General features: G+C 42.5%; 1 protein-coding gene across 1 annotated transcript in view; it reads right to left on the bottom strand.

The window, feature by feature from the left end:
* SLC35D4 (solute carrier family 35 member D4) overlaps positions 1-18,382 on the bottom strand; it is a 117,017-nt gene that overhangs the window by 86,484 nt on the left and 12,151 nt on the right. Inside the window, exon 4 of the mRNA XM_028098421.2 lies at positions 5,963-6,044. Coding sequence (XP_027954222.1) covers positions 5,963-6,044 — 82 coding nt within the window. The remainder of the gene's footprint in view (positions 1-5,962; positions 6,045-18,382) is intronic.

Genomic DNA, 18,382 nt, shown 5'->3' with positions numbered 1-18,382 from the left:
TGATTCTGACTACTCTAAGCACCTCACAGATGTGGAATCAGACAGTATTTGTCCTTTCGTGACTGGCTCATTTCACTTAACACGATGTCCTCAAAGTTCATCCACGGTGTCACATGTGTCAGAATTGCCTTCCTTCTTAAGGTTAAATAATATTCCATGGCATGCATTTGCCACATTTTGTTTATCCATTCCCCGATCCGTGGACACTTGGGTTGCTTCCAACTTTTGGCTATTGTAAATAATGCTACCATGAACACAGGGGTACAAATATCTGTTCAACTCCGTGCTTTCAATTTTTTGGGGGGTATAAGCCCAGAAGTGAAATTGCTGGATCATACAGTAAGTTTATTTTTAATTTTTTGAGGAACCATCCTAGTGTTTTCTAGAGCAGTTGCACCAGTTTAGATTCCCAACTATGGTGCCCAACGGTTCCAATTTCTCCACATCCTTCCCAACACTGGTTATTTTCTGGTTTTTTGAGGACAGCCATCCTAATGGGTATGAAGTAGTATCTCCTTATGGTTTTGATTTGCATTTCCCTAATGATTAATGATGCTGAGCATATTTTCCTGGGCTTATCAGCCATCTGTATATCTTCTTTGAAGAAGTGTCTATTCGAGTCTGTTGGCCATTTTTGAATTAGGTTGGTTTTCGTTGTTGAGTTGAGGACTTATCTCTATATTCTGGATATTAATCCCCGCTGAATGACAAAACTAAAACAATTTAGTAACAAGTTTGATGCCCTTTATTCAAGGGAAAACAACTCTTGCATTGGAAGAGTATGGTGCCCCAGAAGCAGTGGAGCCCTCCTCCCAAGGGGTGCTGGACAAGACTGAGTTTTATGAAGCATGAGAAGTGGCAACAGGGAAAAGCTTTGATTGGCTGGGATGGCATAGCTGGCCTTCTTTAGGATGATCAAGGAACAAGGAAGTAAGCATAGATCCCAGAGTTGCCTTGGCGTTTTGGGATTGGTTGTCTGGATGTACTGTGTTTCTGGTCAAGTGGGGCATTTCCAGGAATGCTAAAGTTTGCTTTCCTGATGTAGCACCCCAGAGAGGAGGAGCTCCATCTTGGGCCTAAAATTTTATTTCCACATCCCTTATCAGATAAATGATTTGCAAATACTTTCTCCCATTCAGTGGGTTGCTTTTTTACTCTGTTGATAGTGGCCTTTGGTACACCAAAGTTTTACATTTTGATGAAGTCCAATTTATCTATTTTTTTCTTTTGTTGCCTGTGTCTTTGGTGTTGTATCCAAGAAATCATTGCCAAATCTAATGTCGTAAAGTTTTCCCCTCAGAGCTGTTTTAATAAGTCATTTTATAAGGGTTATGGAGAACGTCATCTTTAAAAATTTATTTTTTTACTTATTATTTTAGAGAAAGAGAGAGCGGGGGGGTGCTGAGGGAGAGAATCCCAAGCAGACTCTCCACTGAGTGCAGAGCCTCGATCTCATGAGCCTGAGATCATGACCTAAGCCGAAATCGAGTCAGATACTTAACTGACTAAACCACCCAGGCACCCTGAGAATGTCATCTTTAGATGGAGCAAGAAGATAACTAAAATCCTGAGGGAGGGTTTACTCTTTTGCCACTGAGCCTACACCTTAAAGAGTAATCCTTGCAAATGGACTCTAGCGAGCTCTGGTAAGAAAACAACATAAAAGAGAGCTGCCTCAAATGAGCAGTAACAGTGAACATAAGAGGAAGAGTCTCCATTTTACATCAACAATGACATTCTTTTCCTTTGCAGATCCAAGTTCCTTTATGTAATATTCGAGCCAAACAAATGGGGAGGGGACTCATGGGCTCCAGTTTGCCTAACTAATTTGCTCCATCTGGGTCTAATTATCCATGTGCGTTTCCTCACCAACACCCCATCCAATCTCCATCGCAACGTGCGGAGTGAATGTCATGCCCGTGGAAGACAAACCCTGACAAGCAGATAGGGAAGGACCAAGATCAAAGAGCTGGGTGAGAAATCAAGAGCAGTCCTGTCAAGATGCCTTAACTTGGATTTGCAGAGTCCTGCAACGATGGACCCTGGCTTCCGAAGCAAGAAAACATGGTTTGAGCGGCCAGATCACCAACACCAGGATGGCCTCTCACTGGCAAGCTCACTAATGTCTGACTTTGCACATCTGTTCTAAACACTCACCAGCACAGGCTTTGAGACAATCCTGTCTAGCTGACCAGGCTTCGGCTGGGAAATTACAACAAGAGTATTAATGACCGGTCGAGGTTGTACTGACCCTCCAAAGACTGACACTCACGCCATCAGAACCATCATCACTGACCTTATTCAGCATAGGATAGCTGGAGAAGCTGACCCAAATTAGCCCAAGTAGAAGGGACAGCAAATACACGGTTCCTCTCCACTCCCCACAGCCCAGTCCTCATGGGCTGATCTCCCCTGGTTGATGTGATTTAGGGAGGAAAAAGGGTAACTTTTGGAGGTGAACTGTTGTGGTTGGATAGGCTTGGGTTTGCACCTCCGCTTTAACATTTATGCGTTGTTGACCTTGGCCAAATAATTTGGATCTCAGTTTTCTCATCTGTAAGTGGGAGTAATTAAGTCTGACTTCATATGTCATGAAGAGGGGCGATGGAAAGTGCCTGGCACATACTAACACCTCAAGGTCAGGAACCATCTCTTATTTGTCTTTAAGCACCTAGCACATAGTAGATCCCTGATAAATATTTGCTGAATGGATAGCCCCAAGAATAACCCCCTTCCCTTAACTCTGTACATCATTTGGTTGTGAGGTGGAAAATTCAGTAAAGAATTTTCCCTGCTGCGCCTTTACAGAGTTAAATCTGCTTCCTCTTAGGAGTTGCACATCAGAAGAAGAGAGCTTCAAAATCTTGTCAGATAAAGGAGGGCTTTATGGAGCAGAACTCCCTCGAAAGTGTTCTGCATAACAATACACCCACGGCTTTTAACGGAGCACTTTCCCCCAATTCCTTGTGGATTCATTAAACTGACAGCTTGGCACCAGCATATTGATGCCTGTTTTCTATCTAACACAAGCTGTATGAGTGCCTCGTGTTTAACACACTCTATAAATTTGTAAGCAACTATGTAAAAACAAAAAACTCAGAAAACAAAGAAAAGATGCTGGGTTGTTATTTCACTCAGAAACAATAATGAGTGTCTCTTTTCTATACTCCTCCCACTCTAATTGGGTATATTTGGGTTTGGGTTGTTTTCCTTTGTTCAAAGAGTTTGAATTGCAGCAGCTTCTTCTTACCCTTTAAAGAAGGCTGTGCCCTAGGCCAGGGCCACTGATAGTACCAGTCCTCCCCCAAAATAAGGAGCTCAAGCCAGAAGGTAAATCAGGGCACTGCTTCCTTCTTCAAAAAGTCTTGCTATGAAAAAAAAAAAACGTCAGCTCAACTAAACAGTGTGTTTAGTGCCAAAGTTGATATACACTCTGGCACAATCTCCTTATGGACAACTAACAGAGCTCACAGACTGACACCACCATGTGTGGATCACCCTCTGAGAAGCAGTGTTCTTGGTTACAGAACTCCCCATCTGCCTGAGAATGTACTGGACTGACCTTTACAATGGACTTCTGAGGGATTTTAGGCTACCTAGTAACCTTAGCCCTTCTTTTGGTGAAGCATCCCAATATCAAGGATCTGCCACCCCCTCTCTCAGTCTATGGGATCCAGACAGGGATCCTGTCTGAGCAGGGCTGGCCAAACAGTGCTCCGAGTCTCTGCAGCCACAGTGAATGGTCCGGGAACACCCGTATCCAGGGACGACCAATCAGCATAATTCCATCTTCCTAGTGAGCTTTCAGACCTGGGAAGGGCAGTGGCCCTACTGGTGTATTCAGAGTGAATCCTGAGGTTCCTGCAGGAGCTACAAGGAAGAGTCTCTTTCCATTACACTTCATGTTTAAGGATGTGAGCCTAGAGTCAACAACACCCATGAGGGGAGAGCCTGGCTGTGAAATGGAGCAAAGACAAGAGCGGAACTAAAAGAGAGACAGAAACTGGGTTCTGAGAATGTCATTGGAACCTCTGGATCAAGCCATGCCTGATCTACAGCTTTTCAATTCTGTGAACTAGTTCATTTCCTTTTTGCTTAGACTAGTTTATGAGCTTTCTGTAACTTGTAACTAAACGAGTCTAAAGTTCCGCCTGACTACTCTACCCTGGGCTATTCTAAAATCCACATACGCTGGCCCTAAGGAGACAAATCTGAAAAGGCAAAAGGTCTGGAGTCAGAGGAGCTACCACGAGCTGGGGCTAGAGGCAGGTTACCAAGACTTTCCACACCTGAGTTCCTTCCTCTGTCAGCTGATTAACATCTGCTTCATCCGCTGCCTGTCAGGTGACTGAGAATCACATAAAAAGATACAGAGGAAATCACTATGGAAACATACAGAAAAAGCACTGTACAAACAAAAAATGTTATTATTAGCACAACAATAGTTATTCAAACTTCAAAATTATGGCGTCTATAACTATCCAGATCCTATAGGAAATTTTCAAAGCCTCTGAACAAGAATACATTGTTTTTCAAACGAACGAACATAGGGGGTGAAAAGAAGAGAGGCAAACCAAGAAACAGACTCTTAACTGTAGAGAACACACTGCTGGTTACCAGAGGGAAGGGGGATGGGGGGATGGGTTCTATTGGTGATGGGGATTAAGTAAGGCACCTGTTGTGACGAGCACCGGGTGTTGTATGAAGTGTTGAATCACTACATTCTACACCTGAAACTAATATTACACTGTATGTTAACTAACTGGAATTTGAATTAAAACTTAAAAAAAAAGAATGCATTGTTAATTTATTAACACCCGTATTCTGCTATACGAGGGGGAGCGCCCTCTGCAGGCCAGCAGGTGTAAAGCGAGGCAGCAGACACGGAAGCCGACAGAAAGAAGGGGCAGCTGGAAGCCAGTGCAGGTCTCAGGTTCTGGGCTGAGCACCAATATGTGCTGTGGGTCATTTCTTGGGCCCACCCAGGACGTTTCTCCCCCATTGGACACATCATCCCAATGACTCAAGCTTATGAATCATGAAAGAAAAATTATGATTTAATCACCACTAGTAACTCTCAACTGCTATTTTGCAAACTTCGTGGTTGTCCTAACAATAATACTGTTGTGCGGGTAGGCAGATTTCGTGTTTGTTTTAATGTTTTCATATCTGAGACTGAAGGGACCAACATAACAACAGACTTTCCATAAAAAGACTGAAGAGTTCCATAAATTTTGCACTTTTCCAAAGGTCAGAACACAATCATTTTATGATAGATAAAGACAGTACAAGCAGGGGACAAGACAGAAAGAGGCATTACTGACTTTTAAACCTCGTTCTGAGTCCCTCGTCAATGGCCGTATCAATGGATTCTCTTTTGATGGAAAAAATAACTAAATTTTTATATTTTCATATAACATAACCGGAAGAAGTTTATTCTTTACAGTTCCCTCCTTTGAGGAGCTCAAACGGGCCGCTGGGGTGGGAGAACAGGGGGACACTTGTTTTATTAGTGTCCCCACAGACTGGGTACCAACGCTGTGCCAGGCATGTACATTGCTACTGAGCCCAGCACCCCCCAGTCCACATCACCAATGGGCAGGGTTACAGTTCCTCAGAAGCAAGGAGTAGGCTGAGCCCGCTCTCCCTGCTCCCGAGGACAGCCTGCATTCAGGCAGAGTGGACTGGCCCTGTCTGTGTCAGCCTCCATAAAGATCACCTCTCTCTCTCCCTGCGTCTCCATCTATGCCTCTTCATCTTGTAAAACAAGTTGGCCCGACCCTGTTACCTGGTTATCCTCAATTCAGGGAGAGGGGTAAAAGGCCCCACGTTGTTCTCCAATCTAGCTGTACCATTATGAAAGCTGATGTTGTGTCCCCTACTGATTCAAGGTGCAGTAAGTTAAAAAGCAAAGGGGAGGAGGAAAGAGAAACTGTCTCTCTAAAAAGTCTCTAACACTTACCAGTTTGGATAATGCTCTGGAACCAGCATAGATTATACCCACAAACAGCACCGAAGCAGGAAGCCACGCTGAAACATCAGATCTGGGAAGAGGGAAAGAGGCCATCATATTTCTGTCATTTCCTGTCCAAAAGACATAGTTGGGAGGCATGACCCTTTGGATGCACCAAATACAACGACGGTGCTTGTCTAATATCTCTGAGCGACCCGTGAAGTGTGATGCGTCTGTGTCCACTAAGAGTGAGGGAGGCTGACAGAACCATCCAGCCACCCTGCCTGTTCCCCAGGCCACAACGGGGCGAGACAAGCTGGAGATGGAAGACAGCTTCCTGCAGTTTGGGAAAGAGAACAGATCTGATTTTTTTTTTTTAAGGGGCAGTGAACATTATTCTTTGGATTTTAAGAAGCCAGAAGCTTTGAACTCATGCTGAATTATTAAAAATGTAAAAAGACTATTTACCTAGGCAATGTATCAAATGGCTCCATGGAACCACAACAAAAGGAAGAAAGTGTCAAAGGACAGAATTTTAAAAAGAATGCCAGAACTGTGGGCGCCTGGGTGGCTCAGTTGGTTAAGCGACTGCCTTCGGCTCAGCTCATGATCCTGGAGTCCCGGGATCGAGTCCCGCATCAGGCTCCCTGCTCAGCAGGAAGTCTGCTTCTCCCTCTGACCCTCTTCCCTCTCATGCTCTCTATCTCTCATTCTCTCTCTCTCAAATAAATAAATAAAATCTTTAAAATAAATAAATAAATAAAAAGAATGCCAGAACTCAAGCTGGGTGGCCATGTGCTGACGTTTTCCACCGTTAACCTGGAATCTCTAAGGACTTCTGAAGGGTGCATTTCTTTGATTCATTTGTGGCCACACCCAAAACTGCTTTTTCTCAATGCAGTTTAGAATCTTGCTCTCTTCAAGAAAAGCAAAATCCCGGTTTTTACATAGAGCACCAATCACTTGCTGCCCCCATCCGTCACCAACATATTCGGTCCACTAATGTCAGTTCCCTAAAGTTATTCTAATAATAGATAGAAATAAATGAGAGCGTTCCAGCAGAATTCAACATAATAATCCCAGATAACTCAATGAACTGCTCTCCTGGGATGGTGCCTGCTCAAGAAATGTTCTTTGTTAACTTTATTAGCACGGGCAGGCGCTCCATCGGTGATCAGACCTGCTTTTGTAAGCTCCCTAGTGAACCTGGTGTTAAAATGTCTCTAGTCTCGAGTGAGGCTTCCAAACCCTACTTCCTGAATATATTCATTCAACAAATATTTACAGCAATTTGCAAGGTGTTGACAGCACCAGAATTATTATTAACAGCAGCATCATAGTTAACATTTATTGAGCACTTGCTACAAACGAGGCACTATGCTAAATGTTTTCTATGCTGTGTCTTTAAAAAATCTGCACAACACAGGGCGCCTGGGTGGCTCAGCTGGTAAGTGTCTGACTCTAGATCTCAGCTCAGGTCTTGATCTCAGGCCCGTGAGTTCAAGCCCCATGCTGGGCTCCACACGGGGCATGGAGCTGGCTTAAAATAAATAAATAAATAAAATCTGTACAATGACCTTATGAAGAAAATATTATTATTATTATCCCCATTGTGCAAATGAGAAAACTGAGGCATAAAGAGTTTAAATAACGTGCCTGTGGTCAGAAGAGCTGGTAATGACAAAGGCAGAATTTGAATTCAGGTCATCTGACTTTTAAAGCCCTAGCTTTAAGTCACCTTTCCTACTTTGCCCTCAAGGACCTCAGGATGTAATGGGAGACACTGACCTATACATAAATAAGCTGCAAACATAGCATGATTTTGCTCTCTTAGCAGACCAAGCAGCTAATTACCTGAGGAATATTCTCTGTTCTTCCTGGTCCTGCTGCAATCACAGATGTCTGCCCTCGCACCCAAAAAGTGAACAGAGAAAGGAAGATGCCATTCTCCATCCTAATGGGCCAAGCAGAACATCAAAGCAATTGCTATTCTTCTAGGAAAGGGCTTTCCCATTAGACATCAAGCTCACAAGGGTCAAGGGAGACAGGATTCAGGCCCCTGGCCCGCTGAGCACCAGAAGGCAGCCCACACCGCAGGGAGCACAGGGGAGGAGGGAAGGAGGGCAGTGCGTGACATAGCAGGGTGCCCAGCTGCCGCAGGCCCAGTACTCTGGGGCGCGAGCTCATTGAGGCCCCAGGCATTTGTGCTCTGTTCCCTCTTAAACAAAGAAAATGCCTGTCCAGTCGTATGCTCCAAGAGACATCGGGGCATCTGAGTGACCATGGATGTGAAAAAGAAAACATGGCTAGAGGACACCTTGTATCTTTACCCTCTACCCTAAACACAAAGAAATTACTTTAACTGGGGCACCTGGGTGGCTCAGTCGGTTAAGCGTCTGGCTTCGGCTCAGGTCATGATCCCAGGGCACTGGGATCAAGCCCCGAGCATTGGTCTCCCTGCTCAGCTTGCTTCTCCCTTTCCCTCTGCTGCTCCCACCCCCTCCACTTGTACTTTCTCTCCCTCTCCCTCTCGTTCGCTCTCTCTCAAATAAATAAATCTTTTTAAAAAAAATTATTTTAACTATAAAAAATAAACACAGATTTAGTTGGACCAAAGAGACTTCTGGGAAATGTTACAGAGCAGCTGTGTGAGCATTTGGATCCGAGCATGGCACTGTGACCCAGGCACGGGAGCTTGTGTTCTCCACAATCATGTCACTCAGGGCCCACCTTCTAAGTGGACAGAGCCAAAGCACCATGCACCGATGGTGGAAATTTTGACACCTGCAGGAGCAGCTGGATGCCTGACCCTGTCTTGGCCCTCAGGAGCTCTTCTCAGAGACAGCTGTCTCCCTCCTCCACACATCAACAAAAAAGTATAGCTGCTATTGAGAAGAATAAATATGAATCACTGGGGACAGTGCTGCCAAAACAGATACGGGCAAAATCAGTGTGAAAGGATTGGGGGGGGGATAATTAAAAATCAAGAAGAATTCTGCATTCATATTGTTCCAAAGTATCAAAGTTCTCATTCCACTGAAAATCACAGGGTATTCGTTAGATGTAGTTGATGCAAGAAAACACTCAAGGGAACCCAGTAGACAATCCGTATGCCAAGAAAAAGCCTTCCCATGAGATTTGCAAATGAATGCACATTTATACATCTTAAGTCAAAATAGATTGTTTCATCCAAAAATGATTTATCTTTCAATTAACCCATTAATGATCAGAGTCAGATAATATATAATATATATATTATTAATGTGTCTCCCACCTCTCAAATAAACTGTAAGTTTCACAAAGGTGGGAGCCATGCGTGTTTTGCTCATATAAATAAATGTCAAATATTACACAGATGAAGGTTTTAAGGAAACTAAAGGACTAAGATGCACCCTAAGGGCATCTGATCTAGTCAGTGAGGATAGGGAAACCTTCCTCTAATAAGTGACATTTGAGATAAAACTCAAAGTTAAAGTGGGTACAGGGGGTGGGGTAGAGAAGCAGAAGGGACCCAACATTCCCCTCTCTCCTTGTTCTGTTACTCAAAGCAATAAAAGTCTCTTAAGGTTCAGTAAGATTCTGTCACAAGTTTGTTCTTCTCTAACTCTTCATTCCCAAATTCTTTGCAACACTGATCTCACTTAATTTATACACCAGCAGGAGAATCGGGCAAACAGAATGGCAGTCACAGGAGAGCACACTGTGTCACTCCCTCCCAGAGAGAACGTGCCCCAAGGAGTCTAGTCCGATGACAGGTGAACAGCATTTGAAGAACTGTTTATACTTGCTGCTTTAGGAATCAGACTTGGGCTCTCTGGCTTACAGGGTTTTCCACGACTATCAGTTCCTGTGCTATCGTAACATGGACAGGTCAGACCTTCCAACGGTTACCTGGGGCAAATAAAATGCAAGACAACTGAGTTTTCCATGCTTTTCCAGGTTGTGTGGAGACAAGGTGGGAACAGGGACTACAAGAGTAGTGCTTTTTTGTGCTTTTGCCATCTCTTGAAATATTTGTTTTTTTAAAGATTTATTTATATGAGAGAGAGCGCGCACGCAAGCACAAGCGGGGGGAAGGGCAGAGGGAGAGGGAGACAGAATCCCAAGCAGACTCCCAGGGGAGTCTGATGTGGGGCTCGATCCCAGGACCCTGAGATCATGACCTGAGCTAGAACAAGGAGTCGGTTGCTCAAACGACTGAGCCACCCAGGGGCCTCTTAAAATACTTTTTTAAAAAACATTTCTTCAGGACAAAATGAAACTATAATTTTAAAATCTGAGTTAATTCTGCTAAAATGGAGGATTATTTTCCAGGGAGATACAGCAATAAGTGATGGAAATTATACCTGGTTCTGGGCACTGAGGAGTATAACCTTATAACATGCACATGGTTACCCAAATCCTTGGGAATTATAATCAGCTCTCTTCACTGCCAAGGAATGTTTCAGCAGTTAGCTAACTTTAGCCAAGAGCTCTAAGAGATGGACAAACTTCACACATTTCCCTGGACTGTGCCCTTTCCATCTAGGGCTGGAAGTATCTAGGGGTCACCTAGGTCACTAGGCATGGGGGCAGAGGAAGGATGCACAAGTCCAGAGCAGTGCATGGCACAACAACACTCAATAAATGTTCTGGGTTTTGCTACACATAACTCCAAAGACAGAAGCCACTATGGAAGATTTATAGATCCACCTACATGAAATGCACTGGCCAAAAAACACCATAAAGAAAATCAAGAGCTAGGGTGCCTGGGTGGCTCAGTCGTTAAGCATCTGCCTTCGGCTTAGGTCATGATCTCAGGGTCCTGGGATCGAGCCCCGAGCATCGGGCTCCCTGCTCAGCGGGAAGCCTGCTTCTCCCTCTCCCACTCCCCCTGCTTGTGTTCCCTCTCTCTCTGTCTCTCTCTCTGTCAAATAAATAAAATCTTAAAAAAAAAAATCAAGAGATGATTAATGACCTAGGAAAAACTACAGGCAACATATAAAACAGGCTGGAATTTCATGTTCTTAATGTATAATGAATGTTTACAATTCAATAAGAAAAAAAAATCAGCTCCACAAAAGAAAAATAGTCAGTGGGCAAAACCAAGTATTTGTGTGTGTGAGTGTGTGTGTGTATTTCTTTCTCTCACACAGCACACGTAAGAAATACAATAGCCAATAAACATATGAAAAGTTATACATATATATATACACATACACACTACTTGGCTATACTTCTCAAAAGCTTTAAAAATATGCATACTCTATGGGTGCCTGGGTGGCTCAGTTGGTTAAGCGACTGCCTTCGGCTCAGGTCATGATCCCGGAGTCCCGGAATCGAGTCCCTCATCGGGCTCCCTGCTCGGCGAGGAGCCTGCTTCTCCCTCTGGCCCTCCCCTCTCTCATGTACTCTCTCTCTCTCTCTCATTCTCGCTCTCCCAAATAAATAAATAAATCTTTAAAAAATATGCATACTCTATACAACAGTTAAAGGTAGTTAGCCACAATGACGTTTTCATTTGCAAGGAAAATAAAACTGCATTCTGGCCTCACCGTTGGTCATCAAGTATGCCAAGCACCTCAGGGTTTACTATTGCCTCCCCGCCCAGAACCCTCTCCCTCCAGACACCTGCATGGCTCACTCTCTCACATATTCAGACCTCTGCTCAAAAGTCATCTTATCCATGAACAAGGAACAACCTCCCCACCCCCACCCACTAGAACACACTCAGGCACACACACAGACATGCCTACTCCCCTACCTGGCTTCATTTTTCTCTACACTTACTGCCATCTGACACATCATATACTTCCATTTTCCTTTGTTTCTTGTCCATCTATCTCAACGAGAAGGTATGCTCTATGAGGGCAAGGATTTTTGTCTGTTTTGTTCACTGTGCACCCCTCCCCCCACCAAGAACAATGTCTGGTATATCTGCTAGACACTCAAATATTTGCTGAAGCAATCATCATGTATTACTTTGTAACTTAAAAAAAAAGATTTTCCCTTCTTTCTCTAGATGGATATAAGGGGAAAAACAACAGCCACAAACACACCAGAAAACTCAAGGCATGACCCTAATTCACATTTCTTCCTATGCTTTTCTGAAGCCCTTCAGAGACTTTGCTCTGAACAGAATTGCTAGTGCTTAGAGCTACTAGGTTTTTAAGGGCAGGGATGAAAGTAAAAAATACCTGCATCCTGCCATTTGCCTCTTTGAAATGGCCCTAATGGGAATTCTAACAATAAACAATAAACATTTCTAATAATCAAGTTGTAACCTCTAACTGGGACAAAGGAAAACTAACTGCAGTGAAAAACAAACCAACATGTTTTCTTCAAAAGACATGAAATCAGAAACATGGCATGGAGGCAGTCATTTTGTTTTCTATAATAATTTATCTCGTTTTCTTATTAAAAAGGCATACCTATCCATGCTAGAAAATTTTCAAAATACAGGTAATCAAGAAAAACATTACAATGACCATCCCACTACCCAAAGATAACCACTGTTACTACCTTGCTAAGTCTACCCTCCAAAGAGTGCCCATATGCACGTATATGAACACGCAGTGAAAATGGGATCCTACCAAACGCGAACGCATTGTTCCATAATCTGCTTAACATCTTTCTGTGTCAAAAAATCATCACCGATTTATCACTAATTGAGTAATAGCCTATTGCTGGACATAGAAATGAATCCTCTTTTTACTATTCTAATGCTGTAAGAGTTATCCTTGAATACACTCTTTTCATATTCATGTTTTTGCAGTGGAATTGCTGTTCAAAGATCCATGCATCAAAGTGCAGAACTGGTTATGAAATCGCCTTCCAGAGAACTTACCCTGACTCTACCCTCTGCTATGGGCTACATGCTTGTATTCCCCCAAAATTCAGATGTTGACATCTGAAACCCAGCGTGTTGTATTTGGAGGTGGGGCCTCTGGGAGGTAATAAGGTCATGAGGGTGGAGCCCTCATGATGGGATTAGTGCCCTTTAAAAGAGACAGACCTTGCTTTCTCTCTCTCTCTCTCTCTTTTTCTTTCTCCCTCCCTCCCTCTCCCTCTCCACAGTGAAGGATACAAGAAGACAGACCAGAAGAGGTCCTCGCCAGAACCTAACCATGCTGGCACCCTGATCCCGGACCTCCCAACCTCGAGAACTATGAGAAATCAATGTCTGCTGTTTAAGCCACCCAATCTCTGGTATTTTTGTTATAGCAGCCTGAGCTTAGATTATTTATATATTTTTAATATATATAAAATTTATATGTTTATATATAATCTATACATATAGATTATATATTTTATTTATATATTTATTACATATTATATAATATATAGGTATTTATATAAATAAATAGATATATATTTATTATATATATTTCCTAAATAGTTATTATATAAACACATACTATATGTTCATATATAAATAAATATATATCTATATAAATATATTATATATAATACATATTTAATATATAATATTTATATAATACATATTTGTATATTTATAAGTACATACTTATTTTTATATAATATATATACTCTTCCACTGCAACTCTAAGATTCTACAAAAACCAAATACCTGCACATTAGGAACAAACCAGGCACATTTTCTCCATCTATAATTTATAAGGTGGCACCATCTGGGCCTCCCATGCTCGTTTAGTCTTTCCTTGTCCTATGTGCCAACAAAGGAGGCAAGCTGGAATTAAATCCTGAGGTGGTCCTGGAAGAATCTCGGGTCTCTGTGGTACGAGGACCTCTGAGGAGCTGCTGAGCCAGTGAGTGTGTGTATCTGTGTGCATAGGGAGGGATCTCATGGCAACTCCTCGGGGGAAAGGACTATTTGCCACGGGGTCTGGTTTGAAAACTGTGGTGATAACATAGCTTTTCTTACATGATTTGTAAGCACAAGTATTGCATCTTGTTTGAGTCGTGGGCTTGTTTGTTTTCTTGCTGGTGCACTCTCCGGTCTCTAAGAACCCTGATGAATAAAGCATTTTACAAGCAGCTAACAATAGTCTGTTGCCATGAATTATAAAACTGTCGTTATCAAGATGAAGGCTAATTAAATTAAATCACTTGTTTTTCAAATAGAGCATGCATTACGGAAGGAGCATCTGCTCCCTCAAAACATTCAGAAGTTTGTCTGTTCATGGGTGCCTGAAGGGCTCCTGGAGCCAAGTTCTTGAAAACTCTCTGCATTATGCTGACACCTAGTGGAACTAAAAACAGTTTCCAAACAAAAAATACCAAGCCACCAAGAGTCCAGCGTTCATGAAGACTATTGGAATTGCCTAAAGCAGTAACACCTCACAACTGTAGAGTCAAATTTGCTTTATAGTTTACAAGGACTTCTCCATTTCTGCTCCTCCTCCTTCCTCCTCTTCTTCTTTTGACTTCTACATATATTAACTCCCTACTTACAGCAGATGCCTAGATTTCATTTGTTGGGGTCCATTATTGGTAGATGTGGTCCTCCAAGAATCTTACTCACTATTCTCCCTCTTTCCTCCTATTCTTAGACCTTTCCTCCTTCATTCTTCATTCTTCCTCGGACTCACAGAGGGTCAACTCCCTTGACAAAGTTCAGCCCTAATATTACTTGAACTCAAGAACCCTATGATGATACTGTTTTTCACAAGGCATAACTTAGAACAAGAGTCAGCAAACTATAGCCCAGGGGCCAAATACCACCTGTACCGTATTACTATAATGTATGCTTTAAACCTCTTACAATTTAATTTGATAATTATACCTCAATAAAGCTGAAAAAAAAAAATCCTGTCCTTCTACCATCCCTGGCCTCATGGACTCTTCTCCTGAGAACTACCATAATCACCACACCAACACCAATCAGATTTTATTCAATATTATGTCTCTTCAGTGGTTCTCCATATGTTTCCTGAAAATGCTTTGAAAGCTGGTTTTATTACTCCCAAAAAGTCATTCCTACATATCTACATAAAGCAATCCTCTGGAGAAAAAAAAAAAAAACAATAACAGGAAAAAATATCAAAAACACAAGAATTTGAGTGTTAACTTTCCTCAGTGGGCAAAGGTAACTGTTTGTCAAACTATAAGAGTCACTCAAAATGAAATGCCAACACATTAAAACATATTTGAGAAATTCCAAACACCAGTAGCTTTGATGAAGACGAACTATCTCACTTAAAAACAAATAATCAATCATAAAAAGAACTATCCTAATTGATTTGCTCACTGTTCATTTCTTTAGGGACAGGGCTGAGTTAATTTGGAGATTTTATCAAAGAAATTGTTTATGGTTCTCCAGCAAAGATCCTCAATGGAAAATTTAGGAGTGGGGCTTCCTTCTTCATCTGTTAGAAACCTCTAGTCACGAGGCACCTGGATGGCTCAGATGGTTAAGCATCTGCCATCGGATCAGGTCACGATCCCAGGGTCCTGGGATCAAGCCCCATGTTGGGCTCCTTGCTCAGCGGGGAACCTGCTTCTCCCTCTCCCTCTGCCCCCCATTCATGCTTGCTCTCTCTCTCTCTCAAATAAATAAATAAAATCTTAAAAAAAAAAAAGAAACCCTAGTCACAAAGGTATCGTGACACAGAATTATTAACTTAGAACTTCTCATACTTGAAAACTTGGGAGTTAAAAATTTGCTGTCTTAGGTATAGGGAACAAAAAGTAGTAAGTACATTAAAAAGTACCTTCCAGATGTCTTTATTTAAACATGTAGTCTGGTAATAAAGGAACCAGAGGATGGTGTGTAAAGTCTCCAATGAAATCACACCTGATTCTATAAGCAATGGTTCGAGAATCTAGTAAAGAACGCCATGGTCTCTCTGGCAGATGTCCGGTCACAGTGCTCTGGATCACATTCTGGAAACAAATAGCCTACAGCACAGGACTTCAACATCTACTAGAAAAATCACATCGACGTTCGGCAATGGTTTGGCCATGGCAGTAGCTGCCATATAAGGACAAACCAGTGCCTAAAAACCAGGGCTCTCTTCCCCGAGACAGAAGGCCTCAGGGCATTGCCCAACCCTTGGTGATAACTGGTTGCTGAGTAAAACTCTTGGAGAAGATTGATCCCATCGGGTCACTCAATGGAGTTAACACATGACATGGCCGTGACTGACCAACACAGCAGATATGGCCTCTCTGCGGAGTAGGAAATGTGGTGCCAAGTTCTGTGACCTGGTTTTTTGTTTTGTTTCGTTTTTTAAAGATTTTATTTATTTATTTCACAGAAAGCGAGAGCAAGAACACAAGCAGGGGGAGTGGGAGAGGGAGAAGCAGGCTTCCCGCGGAGAAGGGAGCCCAATGTGGGGCTCCATCCCAGGACCCTGGGATCAAGACCCGAGCCAGAGGCAGACATTTAACAACTGAGCCACCCAGGCACACCATCTGTGACCGGTTTTAAGAGGGAATCTGGGATTCTGCTGTGCTCCAGGCTATCAGGAGGCTAAATGAGCTCTCCTGGCATATGTTATTAAATACTGATTTGGAGACCACCCACCAGCCCCACTGGTACAATCCCCACTCCACAATGACCTCAGGGACTCCAAGCTGTCTGCCTGCTGCTGTTTCCATTTTTAGGAGAAAACTACTAAATCTACTGGATCACTTCCTCCAGGGAAAGAACCTGAGAATTTTTTACTTTACCCAGTTCTATGAGTCATTCTTCCTTCCCCTCCCCAAAAGGCAGAAAAAGAATTCTGTCAATGGATGGACGGATAAACAAACATAAAATGGAATATTATTCAGCCTCAAAGAGGAAGGAGATCTTAACACTTGCGACAATTCTGAGGATGTTATGTTAAGTGAAATAACAAGTCACAAAAGGACAAATACTGTATGCTTCCACTTAAGTGAGTTACCTAGAGTAGGCAAATTCATAGAAATGAAAAGTAGAACAGTGGTTACCGGGGGCTGGAGGGAGGGAAGGCAGGATGGAGAGTTACTGTTTGTTATGGAATTTCTGTTTGGGATGATGGAAAAGTTCTGCAAATGGATGGTGGTGATGGTTGCACAACATTGCGAATGCACTTAATGCCACTGAATTGTACACTTAAAAACTGTTTAAAAATGGTAAATTTTATATTACGTATATTTTTCCACAGAACTTTTTTAAAAAGATTTTATTTATTTATTTATTTATTTATTTGAGAGAGAGAGAATGAGAGAAAGCACGAGAGGGAAGAGGGTCAGAGGGAGAAGCAGACTCCCCGCTGAGCGGGGAGTCCGATACAGGACTCGATCCTAGGACTCCAGGATCATGACCTGAGCCCAAGGCAGTCGCTCAACCAACTGAGCCACCCAGGCGCCCTAGAAATTTTTTTAAGTATGACCAATAGCATAGCTTTTAATGAAACATGGCTAAAGTAATGTTTTGGGGTTTGGGGGTTTTTTATTTTTTGTTTTTTTTAGAGAGAGTATTATTAGTTTCAGAGATAGAGTTCAGCGATTCATCAGTCATATAACACCCAGCGCTCATTACATCACGTGCCCTCCTTAATGTCCATCACCCAGTTACCCCCTCCCCCCAGTTCCATCCTCTCCAGCAACCCTCAGTTTGTTTCCTATGATTAAGAGTCTCTTATGGTTTGTCTCCCTCTGTGATTTTATTTTTCCCTCCCTTCCCCTATGACCCTCTGTTTTGTTTCTTAAATCCACATATGAGTGAAATCATATGATAACTGTCTTTCTCTGATTGACTTACTTCACTTAGCATAATACCCTGTAGTTCCATCCACGTTGTTGTAAATGGCAAGATTTCGTTTTGTTTTTTTTTTTTTTGATGGCTGAGTAGTATTCCATTGAATATATATCCCACATCTTCTTTATCCATTCATCTGTTGATGGACATCTGGGTTCTTTCCACAGTTTTGCTGTTGTGGACATTGCTGCTATAAACAATGGGGTACAGGTGCCCCTTTGGATCAGTACATTTGTATTATTTAAAAGACTATTATGAAGTAAATAATTCACATCAGAAATTAGAAGATATTATCAGGAACACTGTAAACAGAGTGGAGGACCCATGTTGATGAGCACCAGTGGACCCCAGTCCCCAATCTGACAGTTCCTTCATTCTAGTCCAGTCTCTTGCCTCTGTGAAGGAATAAACTGAACCATTTGGAATCAGGATGCTTCATTATTTAACTAAATATTAGAACTATCACAGGCCTTGTGGATTCAGGGCACTATTTGTTTAAATGAAGACCCAGTTCTCACTGAACCATCCACCGTAACAGTGGAGTATAAAGTAAACCCTCTGCTTAATATCACATATAAAATCCCAAAAGCGGGCGCCTGGGTGGCTCAGTTGGTTAAGCGACTGCCTTCGGCTCAGGTCATGATCCTGGAGTCCCGGGATCGAGTCCTGCATCAGGCTCCCTGCTCAGCAGAGAGTCTGCTTCTCCCTCTGACCCTCTTCCCTCTTGTGCTATCTCTCAT

Source organism: Eumetopias jubatus, unplaced genomic scaffold (genome assembly GCF_037043125.1).
Source record: "Eumetopias jubatus isolate StellerSeaLion01/CBP00866 unplaced genomic scaffold, mEumJub1_p1.0 scaffold_16, whole genome shotgun sequence".
Classification (NCBI taxonomy): domain Eukaryota; kingdom Metazoa; phylum Chordata; class Mammalia; order Carnivora; family Otariidae; genus Eumetopias; species Eumetopias jubatus.
Note: the sequence above shows the minus strand (reverse complement) of the source record. Positions and strands in the feature narration are given on the sequence as shown.